This window comes from Pseudorasbora parva, chromosome 12 (assembly GCF_024679245.1).
Source record: "Pseudorasbora parva isolate DD20220531a chromosome 12, ASM2467924v1, whole genome shotgun sequence".
In the NCBI taxonomy this organism is placed as follows: domain Eukaryota; kingdom Metazoa; phylum Chordata; class Actinopteri; order Cypriniformes; family Gobionidae; genus Pseudorasbora; species Pseudorasbora parva.
The window spans coordinates 13,978,948-14,006,193 of NC_090183.1; the positions used below are offsets into that span (position 1 = coordinate 13,978,948).

At 36.1% G+C, this 27,246-nt stretch overlaps 2 protein-coding genes across 4 annotated transcripts in view; both read right to left on the reverse strand.

Moving 5' to 3' along the window:
* Window positions 1-215: 215 nt before the first annotated feature.
* Window positions 216-19,707, reverse strand: arl6ip6 (ADP-ribosylation factor-like 6 interacting protein 6). Its single transcript, XM_067458326.1, has 4 exons — window positions 19,342-19,707; window positions 19,170-19,223; window positions 18,940-19,072; window positions 216-1,002 (listed from the first exon to the last, which is right to left on the reverse strand). Exons 1-4 carry the CDS (start codon window positions 19,625-19,627, stop codon window positions 909-911), a joined length of 567 nt encoding a protein of 188 aa, XP_067314427.1. The 5' UTR covers window positions 19,628-19,707; the 3' UTR covers window positions 216-908.
* Window positions 19,708-21,467: 1,760 nt separating this feature from the next.
* Window positions 21,468-27,246, reverse strand: part of fmnl2b (formin-like 2b) — a 42,636-nt gene continuing 36,857 nt past the window's right edge. For 2 of the 3 annotated variants that reach the window (XM_067459275.1, XM_067459274.1), the window contains 2 exons: window positions 25,249-25,372; window positions 21,468-22,727 (listed from right to left, as the gene is read on the reverse strand). In XM_067459275.1, the coding sequence (XP_067315376.1) occupies window positions 22,618-22,727; window positions 25,249-25,372 (234 nt within the window). In that variant the 3' untranslated portion in view covers window positions 21,468-22,617. Of the gene's footprint in view, window positions 22,728-24,883; window positions 25,000-25,248; window positions 25,373-27,246 lie in introns of all 3 variants that reach the window. The other variant, XM_067459276.1, reaches the window with a different exon arrangement.

Consider the following 27,246-nt stretch of genomic DNA (forward strand, 5'->3'; position numbering starts at 1 on the left):
CTACTGAGATCACGTGACATTGGCGATCTGAATCATGAAACAATCTGCTGATTCATAACCGTTCTAATCTTTATTTGAGGATTGAAAACAAACACAGAAGAGAAGACAATGCTGAATAAAGTTGTAGTTTTTGTGATTTTTGGACCAAAATGTATTTTGGATCCTTCAAGATATTCTAACTAACTAACTGATGTCACATATGGACTACTTTGATGATGTTTTTATTCCCTTTCTGGACATGGACAGTATAGTGTGCATACACTTGGATACACTCTCGGACTAAATATAAAATATCTTAAACTGTGTTCCGAAGATGAACGGAGGTCTTACGGGTGTGGAACGACATTAGGGTGAGTCATTAAGTTCATTTTTGGGTGAACTAACCCTTTAAAATGGGATGTAACGTCATGATTGTGCTTGTGACTGAATCTTCAGGAGCTAGAGTATGGGCAGGACCTCGATACCGTGGCTCCACCTCAGGATCACTACTGCACATACTCTGGCTCCAAATTACATCATCAGCGCAAGATGTCAATGGACATTTTGGTTTTATTTTCTAGTGGAAGAAAGTGGAGACATGTCGTTCATCTTTTTTTTTTTTTTTTTTTTTAACAGTTTATGTAGCCTACTTAATGTACCGTACTTTGTTTATGTATTGTTTTATTCAGTGTCTAATGACACTTCAATGAAAAATTGAAATGCAATACAATTAAGTAAACTACTTTTTAATGTGTTTGTTTTTGTTTACCCCCCTCCCTCCTCCCTCCCTCCCTTTCCCTTAGTATCTGTAGTTATATTAGTAACATTACTTGACAGTTCCCCCTGCCATTAAACTTGGAATTGCCTCCTGATAATAGCAAGTTAAATGACAGTAGAGGTCTCTGCATATGGGCGGTAGTTGAGGTGCATCAGGTGAGATACCATATAAAAGTGAGAGCAGCCACTATTCCATTGAGTATTGCCATACTGTAGCCCATGTGGAAAGAGTGTCCGGTCATTCTTCTGCAAAAACAAAACACAAAACATCCAAATGGCATTAGTCCACATCCTGACTACAACAAAAATCATAATAGTTGTTTATTGTCCTTTATATTGTAATTGATGTTTAATAAAATGTACATTAAAATACACGTTTTGTACAACTGCATGGCATATTCTTTATGTAGCCTAGAAAACTAAAACTATTTGAGAACTATTCCTCAAGAGTCTAAACAGTCAAGTTGCACAATAAAATTGCACAGTCCTGCACAGCAGCCCAAAAAAAATAAAAAGGTTAAAAAAGGTCTTCGAGGTTGGTATGTTACAGAGCCATTTTGAGAGATGGCTCAGGGTTGCACTTTCCAAAAGCATTGTGACAAATAGCTAACTTATGCGTACAATGCTTTAAAAAAAAACAGCCCTGTTCTACATAATAGAAATGTAAGCAATCTATTTTGTAAAGTGCTATAAACATGAAACGACTTGCAGAGCTGGTGCAAACATATCCACATCGCTGTGATGCTTTCTTAACTGCTGTTTTCTCACAGTTGTCATTCTTGTTCTGTTTATTTTGTCATTGAGAAGAAAGATATTTACATATTCATCTAATCTCAACAGCGTCAGGATGTTCACTACCAGTAAAGCACTGCAGAGGGATTTCAAACTTCTTTTTACGCCTAAAGCCAGAAATAAAATAATAACTTTGAAGTGAGTAAATTGAGGGCTTTACAAAGGAACATACTTCAATCCGAGTCACTACGCGAACATATTAGGTATTCAGTCCATTTAATCACAAAATTCAAACGATAAATGCTGTTTTGACGCTCTTTAATGTGATGTGACTGATCCAAGTATAGTACGCATCAGTTCAAACGGCGGCACGCAAGTGAACGCAATCCTCCCTTCCTAAAGAATAAACATGAATTAATATCTCTTAAGTTATGTTGAGGATACATTACAACTTACTGAAATGTATAATATGTTGTGTAATTGCTCAATCGGTGTTTCAACCATGGAAAGACAACAGCTTGAGAACAATGTATGAAGGTATATTTGGTGCAAAACAACTGAACATGAGTGAGAGTGAAATTTGTATCTGTAGAGCATATCCACACGTGTATCAATAAATTTGAAGTCACAGAAAAAAATCTTTTAGGAGTTGTAAACTTGTAGCTTTTTTTCTTTATCTTACAAACACAACACAACAGTTACACCTTCACACATTCTTCACTGCAGAAATCCTATTCTACGAATCACACATGAAGAAACTCATACGCTCACATTTTTGCTATAGTTGCTGCAGTGCATATGGTGCAAAACGCAGTCACACACCCGTATCAAAAATGTGAAGTCACGAACAAATTTTGCATATCCACTTAATAAAACATGTGAATCCATGCAATGCGAGTTGAACACTTGTAGAATATTTGGTCACAAATGCATTACTTTTCTTGGATATTTTTCTTACACAATCACAAGTCCAATCACTACAACTGCTCGAATCTGCTGCTACGAGTCTCACTTTTGCACCAAATTCACCGAGAAATGTGGAGCAAAAGTGATTTGTGCATCTGAGAGGCAACGGCAGGCCCTGTGCAGAGAGCAGAAAATCTCGGCCAATCAGAAGAGCTCGTTTGTACGGAGCCCCGCCCCAACAGGACGTGGTGGTGGTAGATTAGAGATTAGACAGACAGACAGACAGACAGACAGATAGACAGATAGACAGATAGACAGATAGACAGATAGACAGATAGACAGATAGACAGATAGACAGATTGACAGATTGACAGATTGACAGATTGACAGATAGATAGATAGATAGATAGATAGATAGATAGATAGATAGATAGATAGATAGATAGATAGATAGATAGAGTTTTATTTTGAACTTGGACTTAATAGCTAGGATAGAAATACAGTCAGTGCTTAGTTCAATGAGTTTGGTAAAATTGCCACTATATTCAGATTAAAACTTCCCGAAACAATAACTCATGTTCTAAACATTGGACTTGTGATTGTGTAAGAAAAATATTGAAGAAAAGTAATGCATTTGTGACCAAATATTCTACAAGTGTTCAACTCTCATTGCATGGATTCATATGTTTATTCGCGGATGTGCAAAATTTGTTTGTCATTTTTTATACGGTTGTGTGACTGCGTTTTGCACCATATGCACTGCAGCAACTGTAGCAAAAATGTGAGCGTATGAGTTTCTTCATGTGTGATTCGTAGAATAGGATTTCTGCAGTGAAGAATGTGTGAAGGTGTAACTGTTGTGTTGTGTTTGTAAGATAAAGAAAAAAAGCTACAAGTTTACAACTCCTAAAAGATTTTTTTCTGTGACTTCAAATTTATTGATACACATGTGTGGATATGCTCTACAGACACAAATTTCACTCTAGCACGTGTTCAGTTGTTTCGCACCAAATATACCTTCATAACAATGTCCCTATCACATTTACCTCAGGCAAGTCATTCAGTGTCCATCCCACAGCTGTTAGTTCATGTGCACTATAATAACCTAAATATTCATTAGCCTATATTCTACTTAACCTGTTAGTGATGTCTTGTTTATTTAATGCATGCTTAAATAAATCTGTCATGATTTGACAGCCGTGCATAAATTATTATATTTCAACAACGAATTGGAGAAAAAAAAAAAGTATAATTAGATTTAGAAGTTAATGCAAAAACTGCCTCATGTGAAGCTTATGAGTGTTGATTATATCTAAAATAAATAACTGAATTGAGGCTAATAGTTGGGCTCTATTGTTAACCTTAAATATTACTATGTGTATTCTAAATAAGGACTCCCTATATAGTTTACAGCATTATCTTTAAGAAACTTTGTTATAATTGAATTAATTTAAGGACAGACACATTTTTCTTCAGTATATATACCACTGTTGAATAAAAATAAATAAAAAGCCATTTTGTAAAACTGCTGTACCGAAATCGTACTGAACTGTGACTTCAAAATCGATTTACGTACCGAACCGTCAGATTTGTGTACCATTACACCCCTAGTTCAAACCCATTATTGGTCTGGACTCCACACAAAATAATCAATATAATCAACAAAGCAGTTTACACGGTGATAAATATTTCATCCACACTGTTTTGATAATTATATTAATGTTCATGGTTTGTTGTGAATCCAAAACAATCTCTTAAATTTTTGTAACGATTCACACATTTTGTGAACAATACTCAACTGCTGAAAAAGTTTCTTTAACCCTTTAAACCTAACCATACCACCAAACCTGACCCTATAACCTTACCAGCATCTCACCTTAATAGCAGCAAATGTGTTTTACAATACAACTTGAACACAATAAGAACACTGCACCTAATTAGCTTTTTAATATAAATAAATAGTAGTTTTGTGATTAAAAGCACAAAATAGAAATCTCTGAAGCTACAGAAGTGGACCTCAAATCATCTGTAAACATAATCTCAATTATTTATCTGATTAATTGTTTAGCCATGATGTACTACCACTTTTTACTTTACCACTCAATCTGTAACTCTCCAGAGGTGTGTGACTAATGCAGGAAGTTTAAAAGCACACAGAACAAACAAAACTGAAGACCATGTATGTAATATGGAGATGGGTATTGATCATATCAGCTGGCCATTACTCTACTCTACTAAGTGCAGACAGAGGCCCATAAAATTCCCATTATGAGGCATCCAGATGTCCCATGTTAACCACTCCCAGGAGTTCTTTTAATGGCTGATTTACAGCCATTATTAAGTTTTTAGAGTAGCAGGTTCAGAAGTGCAGACCTGCACCAATCTGGTCAATAACATGGCGTTCTTTTTTTTGTTACTCTGTTCAAGAATACAAGAACGCAATAAAAAAAAAATGCAATTTGATATTTTTTGGGGGTGGGTTTGGATGGCATTAAGCCAAAAATGTCAGTGATACAACTGTTCTGATATAATAATAATAATCATAAAAAATAAAGTCTGGAATTATTATTATCATCATCATAATAAATATTTGTAGTAGTATTAGTATTACTTATGCAGACCCTCGTGTCAAGGTCAATAAAAATGTTACGACTTATGACAAAGTCTAAAGGCAAGGTTAGTTCAGGCAGTAAAATGCTATGTAGTCCGAGTCCACAAAAAAGTAATGATTTTTCTAATAAAATTATTCATTATATTTGTAAAAAAAACAACAACTATTTTCAAATAACATGCATACATACATATATATATATATATATATATATATATATATATATATATATATATATATATATATATATATATATATATATATATATATATATATATATATATATATATATATATATATATATACAGTCTTGTTCAAAATAATAGCAGTACAATGTGACTAACCAGAATAATCAAGGTTTTTCGTATATTTTTTTATTGCTACGTGGCAAACAAGTTACCAGTAGGTTCAGTAGATTCTCAGAAAACAAACAAGACCCAGCATTCATGATGTGCACGCTCTTAAGGCTGTGCAATTGGGCAATTAGTTGAATTAGTTGAAAGGGGTGTGTTCAAAAAAATAGCAGTGTGGCATTCAATCACTGAGGTCATCAATTTTGTGAAGAAACAGGTGTGAATCAGGTGGCCCCTATTTAAGGATGAAGCCAACACTTGTTGAACATGCATTTGAAAGCTGAGGAAAATGGGTCGTTCAAGACATTGTTCAGAAGAACAGCGTACTTTGATTAAAAAGTTGGTTAGAGAGGGGAAAACCTATAAAGAGGTGCAAAAAATGATAGGCTGTTCAGCTAAAATGATCTCCAATGCCTTAAAATGGAGAGCAAAACCAGAGAGACGTGGAAGAAAACGGAAGACAACCATCAAAATGGATAGAAGAATAACCAGAATGGCAAAGGCTCAGCCAATGATCACCTCCAGGATGATCAAAGACAGTCTGGAGTTACCTGTAAGTACTGTGACAGTTAGAAGACGTCTGTGTGAAGCTAATCTATTTTTAAGAATCCCCCGCAAAGTCCCTCTGTTAAAAAAAAGGCATGTGCAGAAGAGGTTACAATTTGCCAAAGAACACATCAACTGGCCTAAAGAGAAATGGAGGAACATTTTGTGGACTGATGAGAGTAAAATTGTTCTTTTTGGGTCCAAGGGCCACAGGCAGTTTGTGAGACGACCCCCAAACTCTGAATTCAAGCCACAGTACACAGTGAAGACAGTGAAGCATGGAGTTGCAAGCATCATGATATGGGCATGTTTCTCCTACTTTGGTGTTGGGCCTATTTATCGCATACCAGGGATCATGGATCAGTTTGCATATGTTAAAATACTTGAAGAGGTCATGTTGCCCTATGCTGAAGAGGACATGCCCTTGAAACGGTTGTTTCAACAAGACAATGACCCAAAACACACTAGTAAACGGGCAAAGTCTTGGTTCCAAACCAACAAAATTAATGTTATGGAGTGGCCAGCCCAATCTCCAGACCTTAATCCAATTGAGAACTTGTGGGGTGATATCAAAAATGCTGTTTCTGAAGCAAAACCAAGAAATGTGAATGAATTGTGGAATGTTGTTAAAGAATCATGGAGTGGAATAACAGCTGAGAGGTGCCACAAGTTGGTTGACTCCATGCCACACAGATGTCAAGCAGTTTTAAAAAACTGTGGTCATACAACTAAATATTAGTTTAGTGATTCACAGGATTGCTAAATCCCAGAAAGAAAAAAAATGTTTGTACAAAATAGTTTTGAGTTTGTACAGTCAAAGGTAGACACTGCTATTTTTTTGAACACACCCCTTTGCCCAATTGCCCAATTGCACAGCCTTAAGAGCGTGCATATCAGGAATGCTGGGTCTCATTTGTTTTCTGACAATCTACTGAACCTACTGGTAACTTGTTTGCCACGTAGCAATAAAAAATATACTAAAAACCTTGATTATTCTGGTTAGTCACATTGTACTGCTATTATTTTGAACAAGACTGTGTATATATATATATATATATATATATATATATATATATATATATATATATATATATATATATATATATATATCTGAGACATGGCATTTTTAAAAACTCCCCAATGACCCAAATAGCAATCTCATATTTTCTCTCACTTCTCACTTCACAGACAGCAGCCTTGACATGGAACATTAGGGAGCCAGACATTTCCCAACACATCAATTGGAAAAACAGCTTGGGACAGATTATAATTAAGGCCATCCATTCAGATAATTTACGGATGTGAGATCTAATCGGGGAACGACTCGACTAAAAATCCAACTGAAAGAGACTAAACTAATTTCTATTAGCCAGTTAATTCAGCAAATCAATTGTTGTGTCGAGAACTCCCTGAACCTCACCTACAACTAAAGCAGATAATGCAAAGCTTATCTGCTGAAGACAGAACCACAAACAACTGACTGTGACCATATGCACCCAATGATTCAAAGGTTGTGTTTCTATGGAAACAAAGTGATGAGAGCATTATACTAATATGTGTGTGCATATCTGGAAACAACAGAGGAAAGCTTCTATTATCATCCAAGTCATTTGAGGATAATGCAAGAGGCTAATTGCTAGAGCAGTGTTACAACAGTGAAACCTGACATGGAGACTTCCAATAGGACAGGGTGTGTGTGTCTACCACTGCTGTTTTGTGGTGGTGAACTGGAGCTATGCAAGCATGAAGGAACAAGCAGACCCAGTCACAGTTCTGTGGGGGTCAGTCAATACCACCTCATCTGGCTGCTAGCAGGTCGATAGCCTGTTTGCGTTCAGAGCCGGCTGTGCAAGTTGGGTTTAGGACAGACATCGTCAGAGCACTGCTGTGTGATTAGATAACCAACTCGCTTGGCGATGGAGTGACCCTGGGTTTTATCGCCAAGCCTCCAGACACAATCAATAACGTTCCTCCCAAACAGCCAATCAGAAGCTGACTTATAGATTCATAAATTGGAGCAAAGCCTTAAACTCATTTGCAAACTCAAAGTTAGCAGAGGAGACATTTCAGCTGGTTTCAAATGGGGCTCCCTGTCTTTTCATCGTCTCAAATGAATGAGAAGCTCAGTGCCATCCAGCATGAATAATTATAGTTGAAAAACTACTTCAAAGAGCTCTGCTGCAAATTTTGTTCCATAATATGGAAGTAAGTTTTAGGTCTTTACTCAATATTATCATTTGAGTGTCCTCTGAAGGCTTTTTAAGCTTAGGTCTTCTAATGACTGGATCGTTGAATCCAAACTGAAGTTATTTTCGAAGTATATTAAATCTGCAAATGGCAACAGCTCGTCACAGCATACCTACTGTACACACATGCCTCCCCCTCCAACATTGTGTACTCAAAGCACCTAGTAATAAATGTCAAAAGGACTAAGGTCCCTGGAAATAAAACTGAATTCACAGTCTGATGGGCTAACAGCAATTCATCACACCTGCCAAATATTTCCTCATTTATGCAGAGTGTAAACCACTGAGGAAGTATGACTAATGCTCCATCTTCCTGAACCTAAACTCATTATTACATCAGTGTCATTTGGTTTACTTACTAACCATAGATATAAAGGAGTTTCTGAGGTATCACCAGAGCCAGTGTGTACCCAACTTCATTTGCTAAGATTACAGATGACGCCAACAATCTTACAACACTGACATTACATTGCAATCCTTTTTATTGCAATCACTACAATCAAAAGAATATTGCCTTAATAATGCACTGAAAGATAGTATTATTTTGTCTGTCTAAATGTAAACATGACTTGTACTATCTTAAAAGCACAGTATGTACGTTTCGCTGCTAGATGACGCTCATCCAAAAAAATAAAGAAGTAGCTTGATGAAGCTTTAAATGAGTGTGAAAATGTTCACAGCAAGTGGAAAGCAATCCGAGGGGATCACGTTCATGGATGAGCTAAGTTTTATTAACGTTACTGTGGTATGAAGCAGAGTGGCACTGAGAGCATGGGACATTTTACGTTGGTGTTTATAATGCTTATTTTATAGTTAAGCATAATATCCACCTTCCCTTAAGTTGAAATAAGTTAGTCATTAGAGAATCGGATCTGTTGGATTTACAACCTCTTTGTTAACAACATGTGGATTCATCTATTTCCCCCGAAATACTTAAAAGTAAGTGGCTGGTGAACTGGGAATAGAATAGAGTAAACATTAAAGTTACTTACACAATGTGTTTACTTAATTTTTTTAGTACTTATGTAAGAAATGCTTGATTTTCACCGAACACGTAGCAATTTCACATTGTATCAATATCGAGATATCTGGCATAAAAAAAAAAGGTAAGAAATTTTGTCCATATCGTTCCGCCTTACTTACAATACAAAATTTCAACTGTTTCTATGGCTTCTAAAGAAGTAAAAAACTGAGGGTAACGACGCAAATGACACAGGCCACTGCCACACTGGTTAAAATAGCTGATTTCTCAGAATTTAAACATTGCTGGAAACATTTGTGATAATGTAAGTACACAAGTCAACAAAACATTATCGTTTTTTATTTTTGCTTCGAACGATTATGAAAACATGATGCCGCTTTCCGTTCCTGTCCTTTAAAGTAGTGCGCTGTCACCATAAGTAATGTTAAAATCAGTCGAATCAGGTAAAGTCACATGTAAAAGCGAACTTTTACCGTTCGAAAGAGATCCACAGATGGTACACAAAAGTACACGATATTTTGGGCTTCTGGTGTGACAAATACATGCAAAAATATGTCAAAATGTCCATCTTGGCGATTTAAACGCAAAAATACCATGGGTTTAAATCGCCAAGATGGACATTTTGACATATTTTTGCCACACCAGAAGCCCAAAATATCGTGCACTTTTGTTTGGTAAACAGGAGGATTATTCTGTGAGCTAGGAAAGTAATCAAAAACGTGTCAGTGTATTAGGTCTGTGCATTTTGTCTTAAAGTGACTGCAGCTGATAAACCATTTAATATTAAACAAACAAGGAATAAAATCAGTAACTTTAAGAAGATAATAATTATTTAAGAAATATTCCAATAAGAATGTTTCTTTAATTCATACAGTGAAGACTATGAGATTTTTTCTTTATTCCATTTCTGTATAGAAGGCTAAGCAGTAGGCTAAATTATTCCGTTTTTTTTCCTTTTCTGCTGTATTTGTTCGATTTGTATTATTTACTGAACGTTTCAACTCACTGTTGTTTGTTGACAGTGCACATTGCACTAAAAGAACAGGTTTAAGGGGTTGTGGGAGGGGGGATCATTCTTTTTTCTTGTTATCAACACACTGACAGGGGCACTCAGACAAAGTTTTGCTTAGGGCCCACAGAAGTCAAGGATCGGCACTGTTGGTCACATTACAAAACTTTGTCAATGGTATAAATCACACCTCACACAGAAGTTATTTTCAAACCAAGCAGCATTCTGTTGGTCGACTTGGCAAATTCATCTGATCAACGTGAACCGAATATGCCAAATGTGCATGGAGGAACCTTTAGCCCTCAAGCAAAACTCTCCATTGTGGAAACCTACATTGAACAATGGTAAATGCGACTGCACATTTAAAGGTGCCCTAGAATGAACAATTTAATAAACCTTGACATGTTGATAATAAGAGGTTAGTACATGGACATCACATACTGTGAGTCTCCAGCCAACCGTTCCTGTGGTGTAAAAACAATTTAAATACTGTTCGTTTTCTCACACAAACCGCTCGTTTCGTGTCTTACGCCATCATTGTGTACTTACGATGGGGGATTGTTTAATTTGGACTTCTCTGTATGCTCTTTGAGGTGGTGACCATAGACCTGCATTATGTGAGGCACAGACAAGAACGGTTTGACCTAAAATGATCAAAATTGAAACTACTGGGGAAACAAATACTCCTACATCTCGGATGCCCATGAGGTAAGCTAAAACATATCAAAATTTAATTTCAAAGTGAACTATCCCTTTAAATGGAGATTGATAAAATGCAGCTTACTTGTTTATTGGTGTTTTCAGATCGTCCGCGCACGAGAGAGAGCTTGGGTGCATATGGTTGCCAGATTGGACATGTTTAGATACCGGAGTGTATACAGGTTTCTTTTTACAGAAAAATAAGCCACATACCCTCTATGTAGATATCAGAGAACAATATAACATATTGTTTCAAATCATCCTAGGGCACATTTAAGGTAATATATTATTTTCATGTAATTATTTTGTTGCTAAAGGAGGATTGGCTCCAAAACCTCACTACTAATGGAATTGTTTTCTTGACTCAGTCACTGGTGACTGCTCTCTGGGGCTCAAAAACTTTAAATGCAAGTTTCCCTGTTCAGTAGGGTCAAATTACATTGTATCACTGAAACGTTCATCTTCTGTCTCTTTGACAATAATGATAGATCTGTTCCGATAAACTCCAAAAAGATCTAAAATGCATAGAGAGTGCTGTCTGATAGCATTCTCCATCTCAAATGCACTTTCTTGACTGGTGTATGCAACCTTGGCAGTCTACGCACTGCATGATGCCATTTCTTTTCTCAAGCACAGTTTTGGAGCCATAATTGCCTTGTTACTAATTACTCTGGAGCAACAGGAAAATAACATCCTATCTAGGGATGCACCATTATTAAAAGCTGATGATTATTTTCAAGTTATGGATCATAAATTTAAGTTATATACCGTTTTCTCCAAAGATATTCAAGCGTGATTTAGATGGATTGAGGAAAATTCCGATTTGATGTGCCCATACTGGTAGAAAAGTGAAGCCATACGCCTTGATGGAGTGAAAAAGCTAGCTTTGGTGCTCTGATGTCACACTGAGTTGGTTTTGGCATTCTTTCTGTGGTTCACACTTCCTGTTAACAGCTCAGATATATATAACAAAAGGGGACAGAGTCACGAAGGTTTGCCTTGCCAACCTGAATTAATATACAAAACAGAGGTTTGAAGTTGAGATAGTTCACCCTAGTGTTGTCACGATACCAAAATTATGACTTTGATACAATACCAGACTAAAATACAGATACTAAATCGATACCACGGTCAAAAAAGTAATTGAATAATATGATAATATACCTTATTATTCATTGTTTTATTTTTTGAAACTAAAAATTCACTTGGCCAGCATGTTTTGCAGTCCATAGCACTTGACCCTGGTTTTGCAGTCCGTAGGTTTTTCGTGCCTGTGTTTGCATAGAGGATTTACGTGGACAAGTACTTTTTTTAATGTAATTTTATAATTATAATATAGATTTATTGTATCTTTGTATCTATTGTATTTATTGTATCTTTAATGTAATTTTATAATTATAATATAGATTAATTGTATCTTTGTGTTTAAAAATAAGCAAAAAAAGCAAATGACAAACAATATGACAAAAAAGTACTTTATTTTTCAGCTACATTAGATCTATTTAACAGCAGGTCAAGAAAGAAATTAAATAATCAAATATAAAACTACTTGGTCTTCACTCTAACGCTCTTCATTTAACTATACTGATTCATAATAAACATATTTTAGTTATTTAGCCAAGCATGTGGTGGTTTTCTATTTTTAATTGTTGTTTGATTAACATTTATCACACATATTAGGTCTGGCTTAAGACCTGCACGGATCTAATAACCTCAGCTGTATACATTCACTAAAGACATATATGTCTTTACTATATATGTATATGTATGTATCCGACTGTGTTTACCTAAATACACGCCAGACCTTGCATTTTTACATATTTTTTGACCATTCAAACCCAAACAATAATCTGCAAAAGAACTGAATAGCGATCGCATGTTGTCTGAAAGGCGTGTGTACGCGCTTCAGGTCAGAGTCTGGCTAGAGCACTTCCCGCGCCACGCTTTCTTTTCTCATGTGCGCATATTTCTGTTGCTTTCTTTGTCATGCTGTCCTCCTTAAAGTACCGATAGCCTACTAATAAAATTATATATCGTACCGTTTGTAATAGCAGGGTATCGCAATACTTTTCTAGTACCAGTATATCGTGCAACACTGGTTCACCCAAAATGGAAAATTCAGTCATTTACTCACCCTCATATCTTTCCAAACCCATTACACTTTTATTTATGACACACAAATGAAGATATTTTCAGTCCCTCCACTAAAATTCCATTCTACTAAAATGTTGACACTTCAAAAAGTTCATAAAGAGATAGTAAAACAAGTTCATATAAATCTAATGGTTTAATCCAAGTCTTCTGAAGACACATGGGATGCTAAACTGAACTTGTTTGCAGAGGTGTAAAGAGTACCTGAAAACCAAGTAAAAATACAGACTCCTTACAGCGAAAATGACTCCATTACAAGTTACCAATTCCAATACAACTTGAGTAAAAGTCTTAAAGTATCTGAATATAACAGTACTTAAGTATTTTACTTTTAGTATTTTAATAGTAAATATAGGCTCAGCAATGTCCTTGACACCTGAGAGACATACCAGTGAAAATAAGAAACAATTGATTTGTAAGATTTGAGAAATTGAGAAATCATGTTTTTCCTAAAATCAAAATAATTGCAATAAATCCAGGTTGACACAACAGCCTATTACAAATTCTCTAGTCTCATTTAAGCTCAAGTAAAAAAGAAGAAGAAAGTAAATAATGTTCAAAAAGGTCTTTTCAATATAGCGGCTAAATAATATAATGGTAAGTAAAGATAAATAGTCAAAGCCTTGCTCTGTATGTGCTGGTTTCAGCCTTATCACTGGCTGCAGTCATGAACTCATCTCATAAATCAAACACTTGCAATTCATCAACTCCCTGCTAATGCACTCGCATTCATGTAAAGTAGCCTTGTTGACATGTTTGGGTGAGTAAAGGCAAAACACACAAGACACACAAGACATAGTACCAAGCCCTTAGATGGCGTTATCGCTTTTCTATAGCAAACTGTTGCAGAAAAAGTTAGGTGCCATGCAACATGTAATGTGTAATTGCATTCCTCAACACAAATGTATTGGAGTAAAAAGTACATTTACTTGTTCAAAAATGTAGTCAAGTAGAAACTAAACGTTTCTAATATATTTGAAACTGAGTACAACTACAAAGTAGCCAAAAATATACTTAAGTACAGTAACTAATTACATTTAATCATATACTTTACACCACTGCTTGTTTGACAAGCAAGAACAAATCTCTTCTTGCAAAGGCTCCAACATGCTTGGTTGAGATGCAAGAACCAATGAGTTTTTTTCTTCCTGGTCAAACAAGTGTTTTGGTTACCATATGATGTGTATATATGTATGAGTGTTGATGAATATTTATAGGCAAATTCCAGTCAGAAGTGAGGATCCCTATGCCCTACTCACTCTGAAGGGCAGAGCCCTTAAAGTGGGGACTTTGGAGTAGAGGCTTAGCATGATAAGACTCACCATTGACAGGGCTCAATCCGAGAGGCGGGATAAACGGTTGTCTTTCAAACTCCCTCTGCACGTGATAGCGCTACAACCAACCAGAGCAACGAAGGTGAAACGGAGCTCGTAAACATTCCCCATATCCGGTTGGCAAAACTCTGAACACATCTTCCCTTCTTAAGAATGACTTCAGTGCCGTTCTTTGTTCTTTTCTCAGAGAAAAGCTTAACTCCAAGTCTTCCAGAGTCGTGGTCAAAGCTGATTCGAAAGACCGCCGTTTGCCAGTTTCTGTGTTTACTAGAAGCACGCAAGCAACTCGGCCGTCGTCATTATGGCCCCGCCCACCGACTCTATACACGATGTGATTGGCGCGACCAGAGTTTGGCATTTACAGCTCAGAAGAATATTGAAAGTTGCTAGACGACACTCGCGGGCAGATTAGATTTGCTGCCGCTAGGGTGCGTCTAGATTTCTAGGCTAGTGGAGGCTGACATTTTTTTCGGAAATCTCGCAGGTCACAGGAGTGGGCGGGACCGGGAATCATAATAACACTATGATACCATCTATACAAATATACTGTTTATATAAATTAACTATAGGTTTTAATTTTAAAACTCAATTCTAGTAGCCCTGTCTCTATGCTCTCCGGTTTGCTTTGGCGTGGCTGGTTAAGTGAATGACGTGCTCCAAACCCATAACAGTTGGTGGCCAATGCCAACCACCAATAATATTAGAGAAAGGAGCTGCAAAATCATCATCAAAATTAAGTCAGACATGAAAGCTATGCTGCAACAACTACTGTTGGAAAATGATACCTCACTTGATATAATACAGACATTTTAGGGCAGTCTGAAGTAACCAAAAAGAAGATGTGAAAACGGCATAAACTGCAAGACATTTAATACGCGCGTGTGCGTGCCTGTGTTTGCATAGATGATTTAGGTGGAATTTAATGTGTGCGCATCGTTATTATTTTGAACTAAAAGCCATCTTAAAGCTGCTGTCCATAACTTTTTGGGGTTTAAAATGATTCAAAATACATTTTTGAGCAAGTACATAACCAGCCAGTGTTCAAAACTATCTGTTTACCGTAGCTCGATTTACAACAGTAAGTTTGTAATAATGTTTTTAATTCCAGTGGTACTGGTGGATTTCCGTAGGAATTTTCAAGTATATTTTTGCATCATTGCGTCACATCTGTACAAGGTGTCCCAGATAGCAGGTTATATTGCTCCATTTCCGATTCATCTGTTGTAAAATGCAAAAGTCTTCGTACTTCGGAGAGGCTACAGAAAGAAGAGACTTTAACCAGGCTGATGCGAAAACAAGGATGAAAAGGGCTTTTAAAGGTGGCATGAACTCCGTGTTTTGAAGGGAATTTTCCGCTTTTTTCCTGCTGGACAGGTAAAACATTTCAATGGTTAATTAGGCTATGTAACAGTAGCACACTTTTTTGGATAATTCCTTCTGTTACAGATTTTTTGTTGTTGTGCCTTTCTCGTTTTGCTTTGCGCGTTATGGTAAACATCAATTATTTTGTGCTAGATCTGAGAGGAAGCAGTTCACCTCTAATGTTACTCCACATTGCAGAGAAATGGAAACTAAACTACTGGTAACCTTAATGGACATTAAATGTAGTCATGCATTGCGTGATGTTAACATTAACACTTTGAAAAGTATAATTTGCATGGTTTGACGTGATATGATAAATGATCTTCAGATTTAATCATCGTGATTTATTGCGATGGTTTCCCCCCCTTAGTTGGTCAGAACAAAAGTAAAATTGATAATTCCGCAAAAAACTGCAATTGCAGTTTTCGAACAGAGATGGTGACAAAGAGGAAAATCTACGGACTGCAGTTTTAAACAAAAACAACATTTTGGGTTTTTATTCAACTGGGCATGGGCATGCTGTAATCAGTACTGAATGTTTTACTGTGACTGACAGATTCCGGCCAAAAAAACAACATTGGCGTAGGAGGGATTGGGAGTCATTCTTCTAGGACTGAACGGTTAAATTACTTCCTTGAAGTGATCATCCCATGTTCCTCTCGCTATAATGGACTTGTCAAAGGGCCCTTCGTGAAGGGATTCAGTTGTTCACTTTCGTTTGGAACACCCCTACAAATGACGTCACCTTCCTGAATTGCCCTTCAAGGGTGCAAAAAACGCTGTTTGTAATTTGTCAACAACTTAAATCTATTTGTCATATAAAAGATTGTCATTACTCTTGAGAAGATGTACTCAAGTTTTAGTTGTATAGACTTCTAATAGAGGGACAGAAATCGTTTGGGTTTCTTTAAAAATATCTTCTTTTGTGTTTCCAAGATGTCAAAAGTCTTATGGGTTTGGAATGACATGAGGATGAGTAAATTATGACAATTTTCATTTTTGGGTGAACTAACCCTTCAAGAATAATATAAAGGTACCGCTTCAGAATGCCAGCTAACTAAAAGTCAATGCCTTTGGAAAGAGCACAACTAAAAAGTTCAGGCAAATTCCCCTCCTCCAAGAGCATTAGAAGTTGGGGTAAAGGACATTTAGACATATTTGATGGGGCTCAGAGCCACACAAAATCCCTGCAGACCAATTCTGGGACAGTTTTTGAATGTTCCGCTTGGTGCAAGTATTCAGGTCTGAAGATGGAAAGCAATTACAGGAAAATTGCTTTTCTGTTCTCCTCTGAGTCTGTGCTCTCACCCGGAGTAGACCAAGCACAAAGTGATAGGAACAATTTTCTATTTTACCAGCTGACAAGCTTCTAAGGCATTGACAGCTAAAAACAAAATAGGAAAAATGGGTGAATAACCTCAGACCAGAGGAACAGCTTGATAACGTTCCTATAACTCTTCTACTCTCTCAGAGTATTACACCACTGAACAGAACCGGCCATGAAATAACAGCTACTTGACCAGAGACACTCAGTCATCAGGCTGTCTGAAATAAATGAATAGTTCCCACAGGATCTGTTGCAGGTGCCGAGTCTGTAAATTAACTCACTACCACGAGTCTCTAGACTATAAGCCTAAAAGGATCACTTCAGTTTCTCTTGTTGAATGTGAACTTTTTATTTCTAAAAAAGTTTGATTTGATTTCATTAGTTTGAAAGAAATTATAGTCTGCCTTGACCCAGATTTCACTCTAAAATATTTGCTAGAAAGAGCTCATTCCAAAATGGCTTAATTATCATAGAGACAATTTTCTCTGGTCTCAGTAATATGAGAATAGCACCACCGGAATGGTATTTAATCAGTTATGGCATGGGAGTAGCAGCAGAACATCAAGAAGCATTCGTAACCGTGATTACCAGTCATAAAGACAAATGTCTTTGAGCATAATCCACTCTGATCACACCTGTGACATCAGTGATGTGGGAATGGAAGGTAACCACTTTAATTGTTGTCCTTAATTATATTGTTCAGGGTTCATTCCAACTCCACTGAACCCAATGTGTTTCTCCTTGAGTTCTGCAATCTCATCTTTGTTTTTGTTTTTTAACAACTCCCATAACAAGAACAACAAAATACACCAATCTCCCCATTTTTAATGTTTTTGGTTGCTTTTGAACAGTAACAAACTTTGTGCCATTTATAAAATATCAGCTTGAAGTATTTCGAAAAGGGAAATTATGTGTTTCTTGAAACTGACGGTTTGCCACTAAGACAGTAAAAAATCCTAAAGGCCTGTTCACATCAAGTACGATAATTATAACAATAATGAAAAAGCGATAGGTCTAGAAATCCTTCTAAATGTAAAAGAATAGTAGAGTCCACACCACAACTATACTGATAACAGCAAAGAGGAACAACAATGATTTTTAATGCATATGATTATTGATAAAAACTTTGACAGCTAATCAGAATGCATTTCGCTGAAAGGTGCACTATGTAGTATTTTTGCAGTAAAATATCCAAAAACCACTAGGTCAGTGTTATATATTTTGTTTAGTTGTGTACTTACAATATCCCAAATGTTTCCAACTATTTGTAAATTGTGAGAAAATTGCTATTTTAACTAAGGAGCCGGGACGTCTGAGCATAGCGTCTGAGGGAGTCACCTGTCGATTGCTTCATATCTGCGTTAGGCTCGGTTTCCAGTTTTATTTGGCAGAAATGGTTTACTCTTAGCAGTGTGCATCAAGTGTCACAGCAGCCGCTGATCAAATGCACAGAGTAACGTCAAAACATCACTTTAAACACACTTAAATGTATCTAATATGATAAAAAGAGCTGCGTTACCAACTAGTCATGACCGGAAAAGTGAAAATACTGCCGGTGCGGTATAATTGTTAAAAAATAATAGTTGCACTTTGAGATTCTTTGGAATGAAAAGTGCATTATAAATAAAATCTATTATTATTATTATTATTATATATTGACAAAATGTCTAACTATATAAGATCTAATATCAATTAAAAATAATTTGGCATTGGCACCTAAAATGTACCATATAGCCTTATATTAATATATCAAAATATAATTTTATTTTAGTCTTGAAAAAAAACCATGGTAGGCTATTGTTTTCTATCCATATATTGGCAACTGAAGGATTTATAACAAAGGAAAATGGCACTGTGTATGATTGTGCTTAAGAGATTATGGTTTTGTGATATAATTGTATAATCAATAAGATAAACAGGCTCACTTGAGTTTGGCTGAAGAAAGAGGAGTTGGAGGAAACATTCCTGGCTCAAAGGAGTCAAAGTAGGTTAGGGTCCAGGAGAAACTGCAACACAGAACTCCAGCCACAGAAGACAGAACCAAAATACTCCAAAAACCTGCAGGAAAAAAAATGTTTCCAATGCTTTACAACATGCAGCTAATTTCGGTTTATTAATATTATGTAACAATACACTAGGTGCAGTTTAAACCTACCCAGGAGTCTCACTTCTGATCCATCTTCAGTGGTTATCCTCTCTGCTCTTAAATCTACAGATCAGATAATTATTATTCAAATTATCTATATATCCCACTTTGGTAATTTCATATGCTGGAACTTCAAGAGAAGGATTCCAAGAAATAACTTATGAGATTTATAAGTGTATACCTTTTAATACGATGTACAAGAAGGAGATCACCACAGCGATAAACGAGACGATGACTATGCTGCATAGCACAGAAAATATACGTGCGGGCCACAGGTGTGTGTCTTTCCAGTACCGCGGCCGTACGGGGAGCCGCCCTGGCGCTGCCCCGCCGTTCACGCTGCTGTCATATGAAGCTTCATTTGTTTCCACAAAAGTAATTCTTCTTCCTGTCAATGCAGTATTATCTTCATCTTCAGAATAAATGTCTAAAGACGGGGCATCTTTATCTCTGGAAGACCGCAGCATGGTCACCAGGAGTAAAGTTTCTAAAGTTGAAATTGTTGGCTCGTGAGTCACATCCTGCGTCGTTATTTTGCGCGTTTCCGTTTCCTAGACAACACGGAAAACTGGCAACTGGCTTAATCCCACTTTTCATAATATTTATTACATAATATTTATACAATACATGTTAAATGCTTTTAATGCAGTTCAATGATAAATATTTTACATTTAAATGGGGGTTTGATGAACAAAATGTGTATTATTTTATCAACTGGTAAAGAGTTTTCAAAACATCGCGGTTTGTGCTTCCGTAATACGGAAGCACCGCCTTTACTGTAGTATTGTCCAATCATGATTGACGATCCACGCAATACGACCATACGATTGGATGCAATGAACGTCGTTCAAAAATGACCCATCACATATACTGTAAATCTTTAGCACAGAAAATTAGTTTCAGACCGGTAGGTGATAAAATCTAGGAATGCGTAAACTATTACGTTTTTCTTTATTGCTTCCAGACTCCAAGGTTGGGTGATATTTGCAAAAAAAGTTTAATTTGCAGCACACGAACCTGTCAGTGATGTCAGAATTGTACAGCCCCCCAAAAGATGAACTTACATGAACCCATAATGAGGTCTTTATCTGAGACGATAAAGATCTTTTTCTTTTTTTTACTAAAATTATGGTGCAAAGGATATATAAAAAATTCCTGGCTCATATTCTGAGTTCTTGGCTCGTGTTTTGTTTAGATAAACAACTTTGCTGGAAGCAGCTTTTAATATTTCAAGTCAATTCTGCCTCTAGACTTAATTGTATGCATCATTTCCAGTTTTTTCTTTCTTTTATGGAACACTTCTTCAGCACTCTTAAAGCTTCTGACAGTGGCAGTTGGGAGGTCTCCGTAGCGTGAGGAGCTGCCAACTTTGATCCTTCTCCTCTTTAGTTCTGCATCATGGACTGGTCCCCAACCTTGTGTGATGTCCATTAGCCAGAAGACAGTGTGACCTGGTGAAACTGTTGAACTGAAGTAATTGAACATGAGATGATTCACCTATGCATTATTAAATGTACTTTATGTACATACATTTTTAAATAGAGAAAAGGAAAGCATTGCTTAGCACATATTTGAAAATAAGGATCTAAGTTTCAGTGTCAAGTATTATGACGCATTTCATCACTGGCTACATTCAAAATATCTTATTTTTTTAATTTATTTTTTTGGCAGAGAGCCTTTAACATCCATAGAAACTCTCCATTCCATAAAATGGTCTTTATAATGAAAAAAGGTTCTTTACATAACTAAAGAAATATTTACATATTACACATTTACGTCACTTTACAATATTCTTGAAAAACATATCTGAAATCTTTGTGGAACAAACAAAAAATGTCAATTGCATCACAAAAAATAATTTTAAAACCTTTATTTTTAAGAGTTTAGTATTGTTTATCTACTATATTATATCATAACACAAAATATTACTGACATTGTGTGTTATTCGCATTTTAATTATTTCAGACCACAGCAAATGTTAATTTTAGTGGAAAACCTACATTTACTTACATGAACCATGATTTTTATATTAGGACTTTTTTGAAAGAGAGCTAAACATTATTTATGGGATATTGTTTAAATAAATCAGTAATTGTAATCTGGCCATGTTTAATTGTACAAAAGGCCGTTTCACAGACCTGGGGCCGACAAGGGGCCACTAATGGCACACAAGGGGTTGCTACCACCTTGTGGCAGCATTAGGTTACCACTGCCCACACCACATTTTATTTTCAAGTAGCTCCGATATCACATTTATCATTGAGAATTCTCATGTCATTCCAGATGCAAGAAAAACCACAAGAATCCTTTTTTTAACGGTGCTGGTGTCTTTGCTTTATTTGCAACACAACCACTGATTCCAGTTAAAGAGATCAAAGTAGAAAAACGTTATATGTGCCACTAGTGTCAGTTCAAGCTTCCAAGTGTTACGTGCAACCACAGACATTTACCATATGCAACAATAGTGATGAGAGAGCAATTCAGGTCACAGAGTAAGTTGAGTCACAGTCTTCACCAATCGAATTAAATAATACTGTCATACTAAACAACATAAAAGTTAATACCATTCCAGTGATATTGCAGGACAAGTTGGTTTGTTTCAACAATATGTACAGCACCACAATGGATGAACAATGTAAAAAATAAGAGGCTCAATTTTGTAGCAAAATATCTGTACATTTAAAAAAAAGACTTTGTCCAATGAAATGTCCTTTCTTTTCTTTAAAAAACAAAACAAAAACAGCAAACTCTTTTTCACAGCTCACAAATGTCACATGAGATAAAAACAAGTAGGAGAGCAAGTCTGTGATTAAAATGAGATGTTTTGTACATACAATGTTAAACCGCTTGTGAATGCTTGGTAGTAAACATTTTCTCGACATTTCATGGACGTTTTTTAGTCAGTAAAGAAGAATCCTCCTCAACAGCATTACAGTATCAAGACCAGCTTAAGTTTGAATCTCCTTCTCGTCCTTCATCCTTCTTCATTTTTTTTTTAAATCAAAAGTTCTGTTTTAAAATGATCCAGGTTCAATAGTTAAAAATAAAAATAAAAGTGCATCTTGTAAATCTTCCCCTCAGAAAAAGCTGCTTAGCTTGGAGTTTTAAACCTAGAGGTGAAATGAAAAGTGGGCCAAACCAGTCTTTCCGCAATTTCTGCTCACTCTTGAACATAATACGCAATGTCTCAAAGTTGAACAGAGTGAAACAAAATTCCACACTACCTTGTCTTCCTTCATAATGTCCATTTGTAAAAACCACAGCGTTTGAATGCATAGGTATAACATGTAATCCAGAACTCTCCAGCTTCCTTTATTTAAAACAGTCCATTAAATCGAGATGCCAGATCCCAGGTAAGCAGAAGTGTTCAACGTCACATCTTTCCATTGTCCTAAGTGTGCTATTTTTTGTTCTTTTTTTCAGTGGCGTCATTGGCCCACTTGTCCTCAAACGCTAGCTAGCAGGTGGAGAGCTCCATGTTGCGTAGCTTAAGGTGCTGTACCTCCAAGTTCCTTCTCCCACTCCGCCTCAGGGCATCAGCCCGTCGGAAGGGTTGACTGCGCAGGTCTGAAGACAAACAGGTTAAGTGTTATACACTGAACAACTACAGTCTGGGCCTGCAGATATGGATGAGACAGGGACAAAGATGGGTGCAAAACAGACAGGTATGTGGATGTTTGGTTAGTTTTAGATCAATTTAGTAGGGATGCACAATATTCCAACAGCATAACGTTTATTTTTTTTTTCCCCCTTCTTCTATTTATTGATATTGGATATAATGGCCGATATTGAAAACATGCTGAGCATACTTATACTATTTTTACATTTACAGACAATATGATACCCGGCGGATTTTAGTTTGTGATGTATTATTTTTATTATATTGAATATTTAACTGTGCAAAATCATTTCTCCTATTTTTTGACATTAGTTTTTGATTAATTAAACATTTATTTAGACAAAATTGGATGGAACTTTGAAATATTGGTCATTTATTGGTTTCAGTTGATATTAGACAAAATGGCCAATATTGAATATTTATTGATCCACACGCATTTCCCCTATTTTTACATTATAGTTATGCTAAAGTTAATCTGATAAAACTTTACAATAAGATCTCATTTGTTAACATTAATGTATTACTAACATTGTTAACTAACAATGAGCAATACATTGGTTACAGTCATGTTAGTTCACAATGCATTAACTAATGTTAAAAAATACAACTTTTCATGGTAATAATGTATTAGTAGATGTTAGAATTTATATTAAGATTAATAAACACTGTAGAAGTATTGTTCATTTTTAGTTCATGTTAACTAATGAAACCTTATTATAAATGTATTCACATTGTTTAATGTTATCTTTAACAAATTAACATTCAAATTAAAATGAATATTCATTCTGCACACTGTACTTTTTAATGTTGTGATGTCTAAATTGACTTGGAATATTAAAAATGACTGATTTTAATTTGATGCATTATATTTTAAATGTATTTAAAATAGAATATAGTATTTGAATAGTGGCCATTTATCCATCTCCACCATCGGTTGATATTAAAGGCCCATATTGAATATTTAACTGCATACTCATTTCCCCTATTTTAACATGAAAGTTATGCAAAATAAAAAAGACATTTTGCAAAAGAAGTCTTTAGCAAATAAAAAAAATCTTCATAAATTACATTATAATATAATGCCTAAATTCACTTGGAGCCTTTAAAATGACTGATTTTAGTTAAGTTTTATTTAAAATGTATTTAGATGTATTTAGACAAAAGAGAATAAAACATTTGTATTATTGGCCATTTATCTGTTATCAACAAAGTAAAAATTTTCAGCTTATATCAGCCAGAATTTTAATATTGGTGCATCCCTTTAACTTAGATCAGTCTGATAAGTCATGATATGTTTCAGGTAGTTACCAAGAAATTGTGTTTAAAATGGTATTAGAACAACGCAGTGGAAGGGGAAGGCATTTTTTTTTTAAATCTGTGATTAGATGTGAATAGTGTACAGATGTGAATAGTGTACTAGATGTGAATAGTGTACAGATGTGAATAGTGTACTAGATGTGAATAGTGTACAGATGTGAATAGTGTACTAGATGTAAATAGTGTACAGATGTGAATAGTGTACAGATGTGAATAGTGTACTAGATGTGAATAGTGTACAGATGTGAATAGTGTACTAGATGTAAATAGTGTACAGATGTGAATAGTGTACAGATGTGAATAGTGTACAGGAAACAAAATGCAAAATGGCAAAAGTAATAAAAACAGGCATGCATTTTGGTCCCACTACTATGTACTAACATTTAAATGAATCAAATGAATTCAATGTACATATTATGTACATATTTCTGTAATTAATCTATAATAACACTGTTGGCCCTTCCCTTACACCATAATCCACCCTTAAACTTAACCATACCACCAAACCTGTCCCTAACTGTACCCATATCACGTGTAGCAGCAACATTTGTGCTGTAGAGTAAATTACAGAAAAATGTTACATTACAGTATGACAACAATAATTACATTTTACCTAATAATTATATTTTCGATGCAAGTACATGGTAGTTTAAGACCCCTAATATGCTTTATGCAAAGAGTTCACATATCCATAATGTACACCCAGGTGAGTAGTAAACAAATGAAGAAACAGACAGAGAGAAGGATGGCTAGGAGATGAGCGAAGAAGAGACGGACTTAAAGGCACCTTTCTGAGGGGAGAGAATTTAGTTTAGTAATGGAAATCCTCGGAGAGGGCGGGGTCACAGAAGAACCGCGAGCCACGTTTGGCTGACCGTGCGGTAAAGGGGACGGTCTTCAGCACTGCAGCAAAATAATAGCCAATCACAACATAGAAACACCAAAAGCAAGAAGCTCTAGAAAAAGCACAGAATCAGACAGAAACTTCAAGCCTCTAAACTCCAGTAAAGCTAAACAGCATGGCGTCTACTGCTACAGTACGTCTACTGTTACTACCGAAAGAACGAGACAAATACACACTTAGGGAAGCAGATTTGTTCGTTATACGTAGAATCAAATGAATCTGAGCTTAGCATCCAGTAGCGTTCTTACCCGTAATGATGTCCTCAATGGCTCCATCTTTGCCTTCGTAGACGAGGCGGCTATCTTTGCCTTGCCTCTTCCTTAACTCCGTAATCAGCTCCTGCTGTTGTCGCTTGCCCTTGTGAGATGGTGACTGGTGATTGAGCGAGTTAATAAGGGAAAGAATATGCAGTTATTGCACACAGTTTCACTGTAATCTTCCCACTTAACAATATTATTTTAAATGTACCTTTTGGGGTGCAATAGTAAGTCCAAGTTTTTTGTTTTTTTTTGCGTTGCTAGGGTCCGTGTGATACAATTTGTGTCATCAGCACAGCATGCAGCCTGATTTTTCTAACCATGCATAGTCTGTACACACAGGTCACATGTCATGTGCGTTTAATTTGTTACACTAATTTGTTTGCCCACAAGGTAGCAACAGTGCCCCGAGGATTCACAAAGTAGTCAAAGAAAAAACCGTGCGTCTTAATCGTGTTCACAAATTCGTGCACTGTAAGGACAGTAAGGGACACTGGCTCACTACACATTGGGACACTGATGACTATTTCCAACGACGTGACAATGTCCTTATTATACAACATCACTACTGTGATTTATGAACAACAGCAGAGCTGATATCTTACTTGTAATGTTATTTAAAGTACATTATGAGAAATACTTTGCTTATTACATATATGTGCAACATTTCAGCCAGACAGAAATTAAAAATGGTAGCTAGATTATGTTCATTACCTGTCTATCAAATTACGTCCTCTTAAAATGGCCGACTCCCTAATCAGTGCCCTGACTACTAAACTAGGGAGCTGATTGAGTAGCACTCAGAATAAACGGAAAAGACTGAAACGTGTGCAAGCTACAACAACAATGGATGGCTACGTGGATTAAGTATTTGTACTATTCTAGCATAAGACATCATAAATATGTGTGTATGGTTTAGAGCTTGTGATAAGAGATTGCCCAGGCACTGGACAAGGACAAAACATTATTTTAACAGAATGCCAGTTGTCATAATGCACATGCGATAACTGCCTGTGTACTAGGGATTGCATAAACTAGTTGACTTTAATATTCGCCCATGACGCTTTAAAAGGATAGTTCACCCAAAAATGAAAATTGTGTCATTTTTTACTCACCCTTGAGTTGTTCCAAACCTGTATGAGGTTCTTTTTTTCTGCTGAACACACAAAATATATATTTTGAAGAATGTTTGTAACAAAGCAGAAAGAGCAACCACTGACTACCATAATATGTTTCACCCTACTATGGTAGTCAGTGGTTGCTCTATCTGCTTTGTTACAAACATTCTTCAAAATATCTGTTGCATTCAGCAGAATAAAGAAACTCATTTTTGGGTGAACTATCCCTTTAAGCTTGACGCTGACTAGTCACGGATCATATCCTATAGAGGGCGCAACAGGATAAGAATCTTTGAAGTCCACTTTTACACTCCATTTCCAACAGTTAAAGGCAAATAAATGCATACTCCAAGAGCGCTCCACAAGATGTTTGATTATGCCACCTGGATGCTCAAAATTGATCAGGTGAATGCACGTTTTAAACAGCTTACTGTACACGTAAGAAAATCGGTGTTCTAAACTAATGCGCTGCTGCAACTCACACAAATACAGACAGTAGCTCGCACATCAATGTCATCAATTTAAAACAGGATTGCATTAAACAACCAGTGTTGTCAAAATAGCCAAACTTTTTTTTGATGGCTGATGCAGATATCTTGAAAAGCAAATAAAGAAATTGTTTGAAAAAATATTAATAAAAAGGTTATCCCTGTAACCAACAGGGCACTCTGTACAAGTTTCTGCATACTAGGAATCATATTTTTAAAATAAAGACACTAATTTTACATACAGCACAGTGAAAAATGACAGCGGGCAACTAAATATACCGAAGCATAGTTTGAAATCAAGTGTTCAAAGTTTGTCGATCGCGTGTCTCTAGTAAACTGAACTCTACTGTCCGCATTTCATTCACACGGACTATACAGTGAAT

What these genes read in the sequence shown, in the direction of transcription:
- arl6ip6 (XM_067458326.1), bottom strand. Translation starts at nt 19,627, where the DNA reads ATGCTGCGGTCTTCCAGAGATAAAGATGCCCCGTCTTTAGACATTTAT. An exon ending in CTTGTACATCGTATTAAAAG is followed by an intron (nt 19,224 to 19,341) that starts GTATACACTTAT and finishes TCTGATCTGTAG; the next exon opens with ATTTAAGAGCAGAGAGGATA. An exon ending in CTTTCTTCAGCCAAACTCAA is followed by an intron (nt 1,003 to 18,939) that starts GTGAGCCTGTTT and finishes TTGTTTTTGCAG; the next exon opens with AAGAATGACCGGACACTCTT.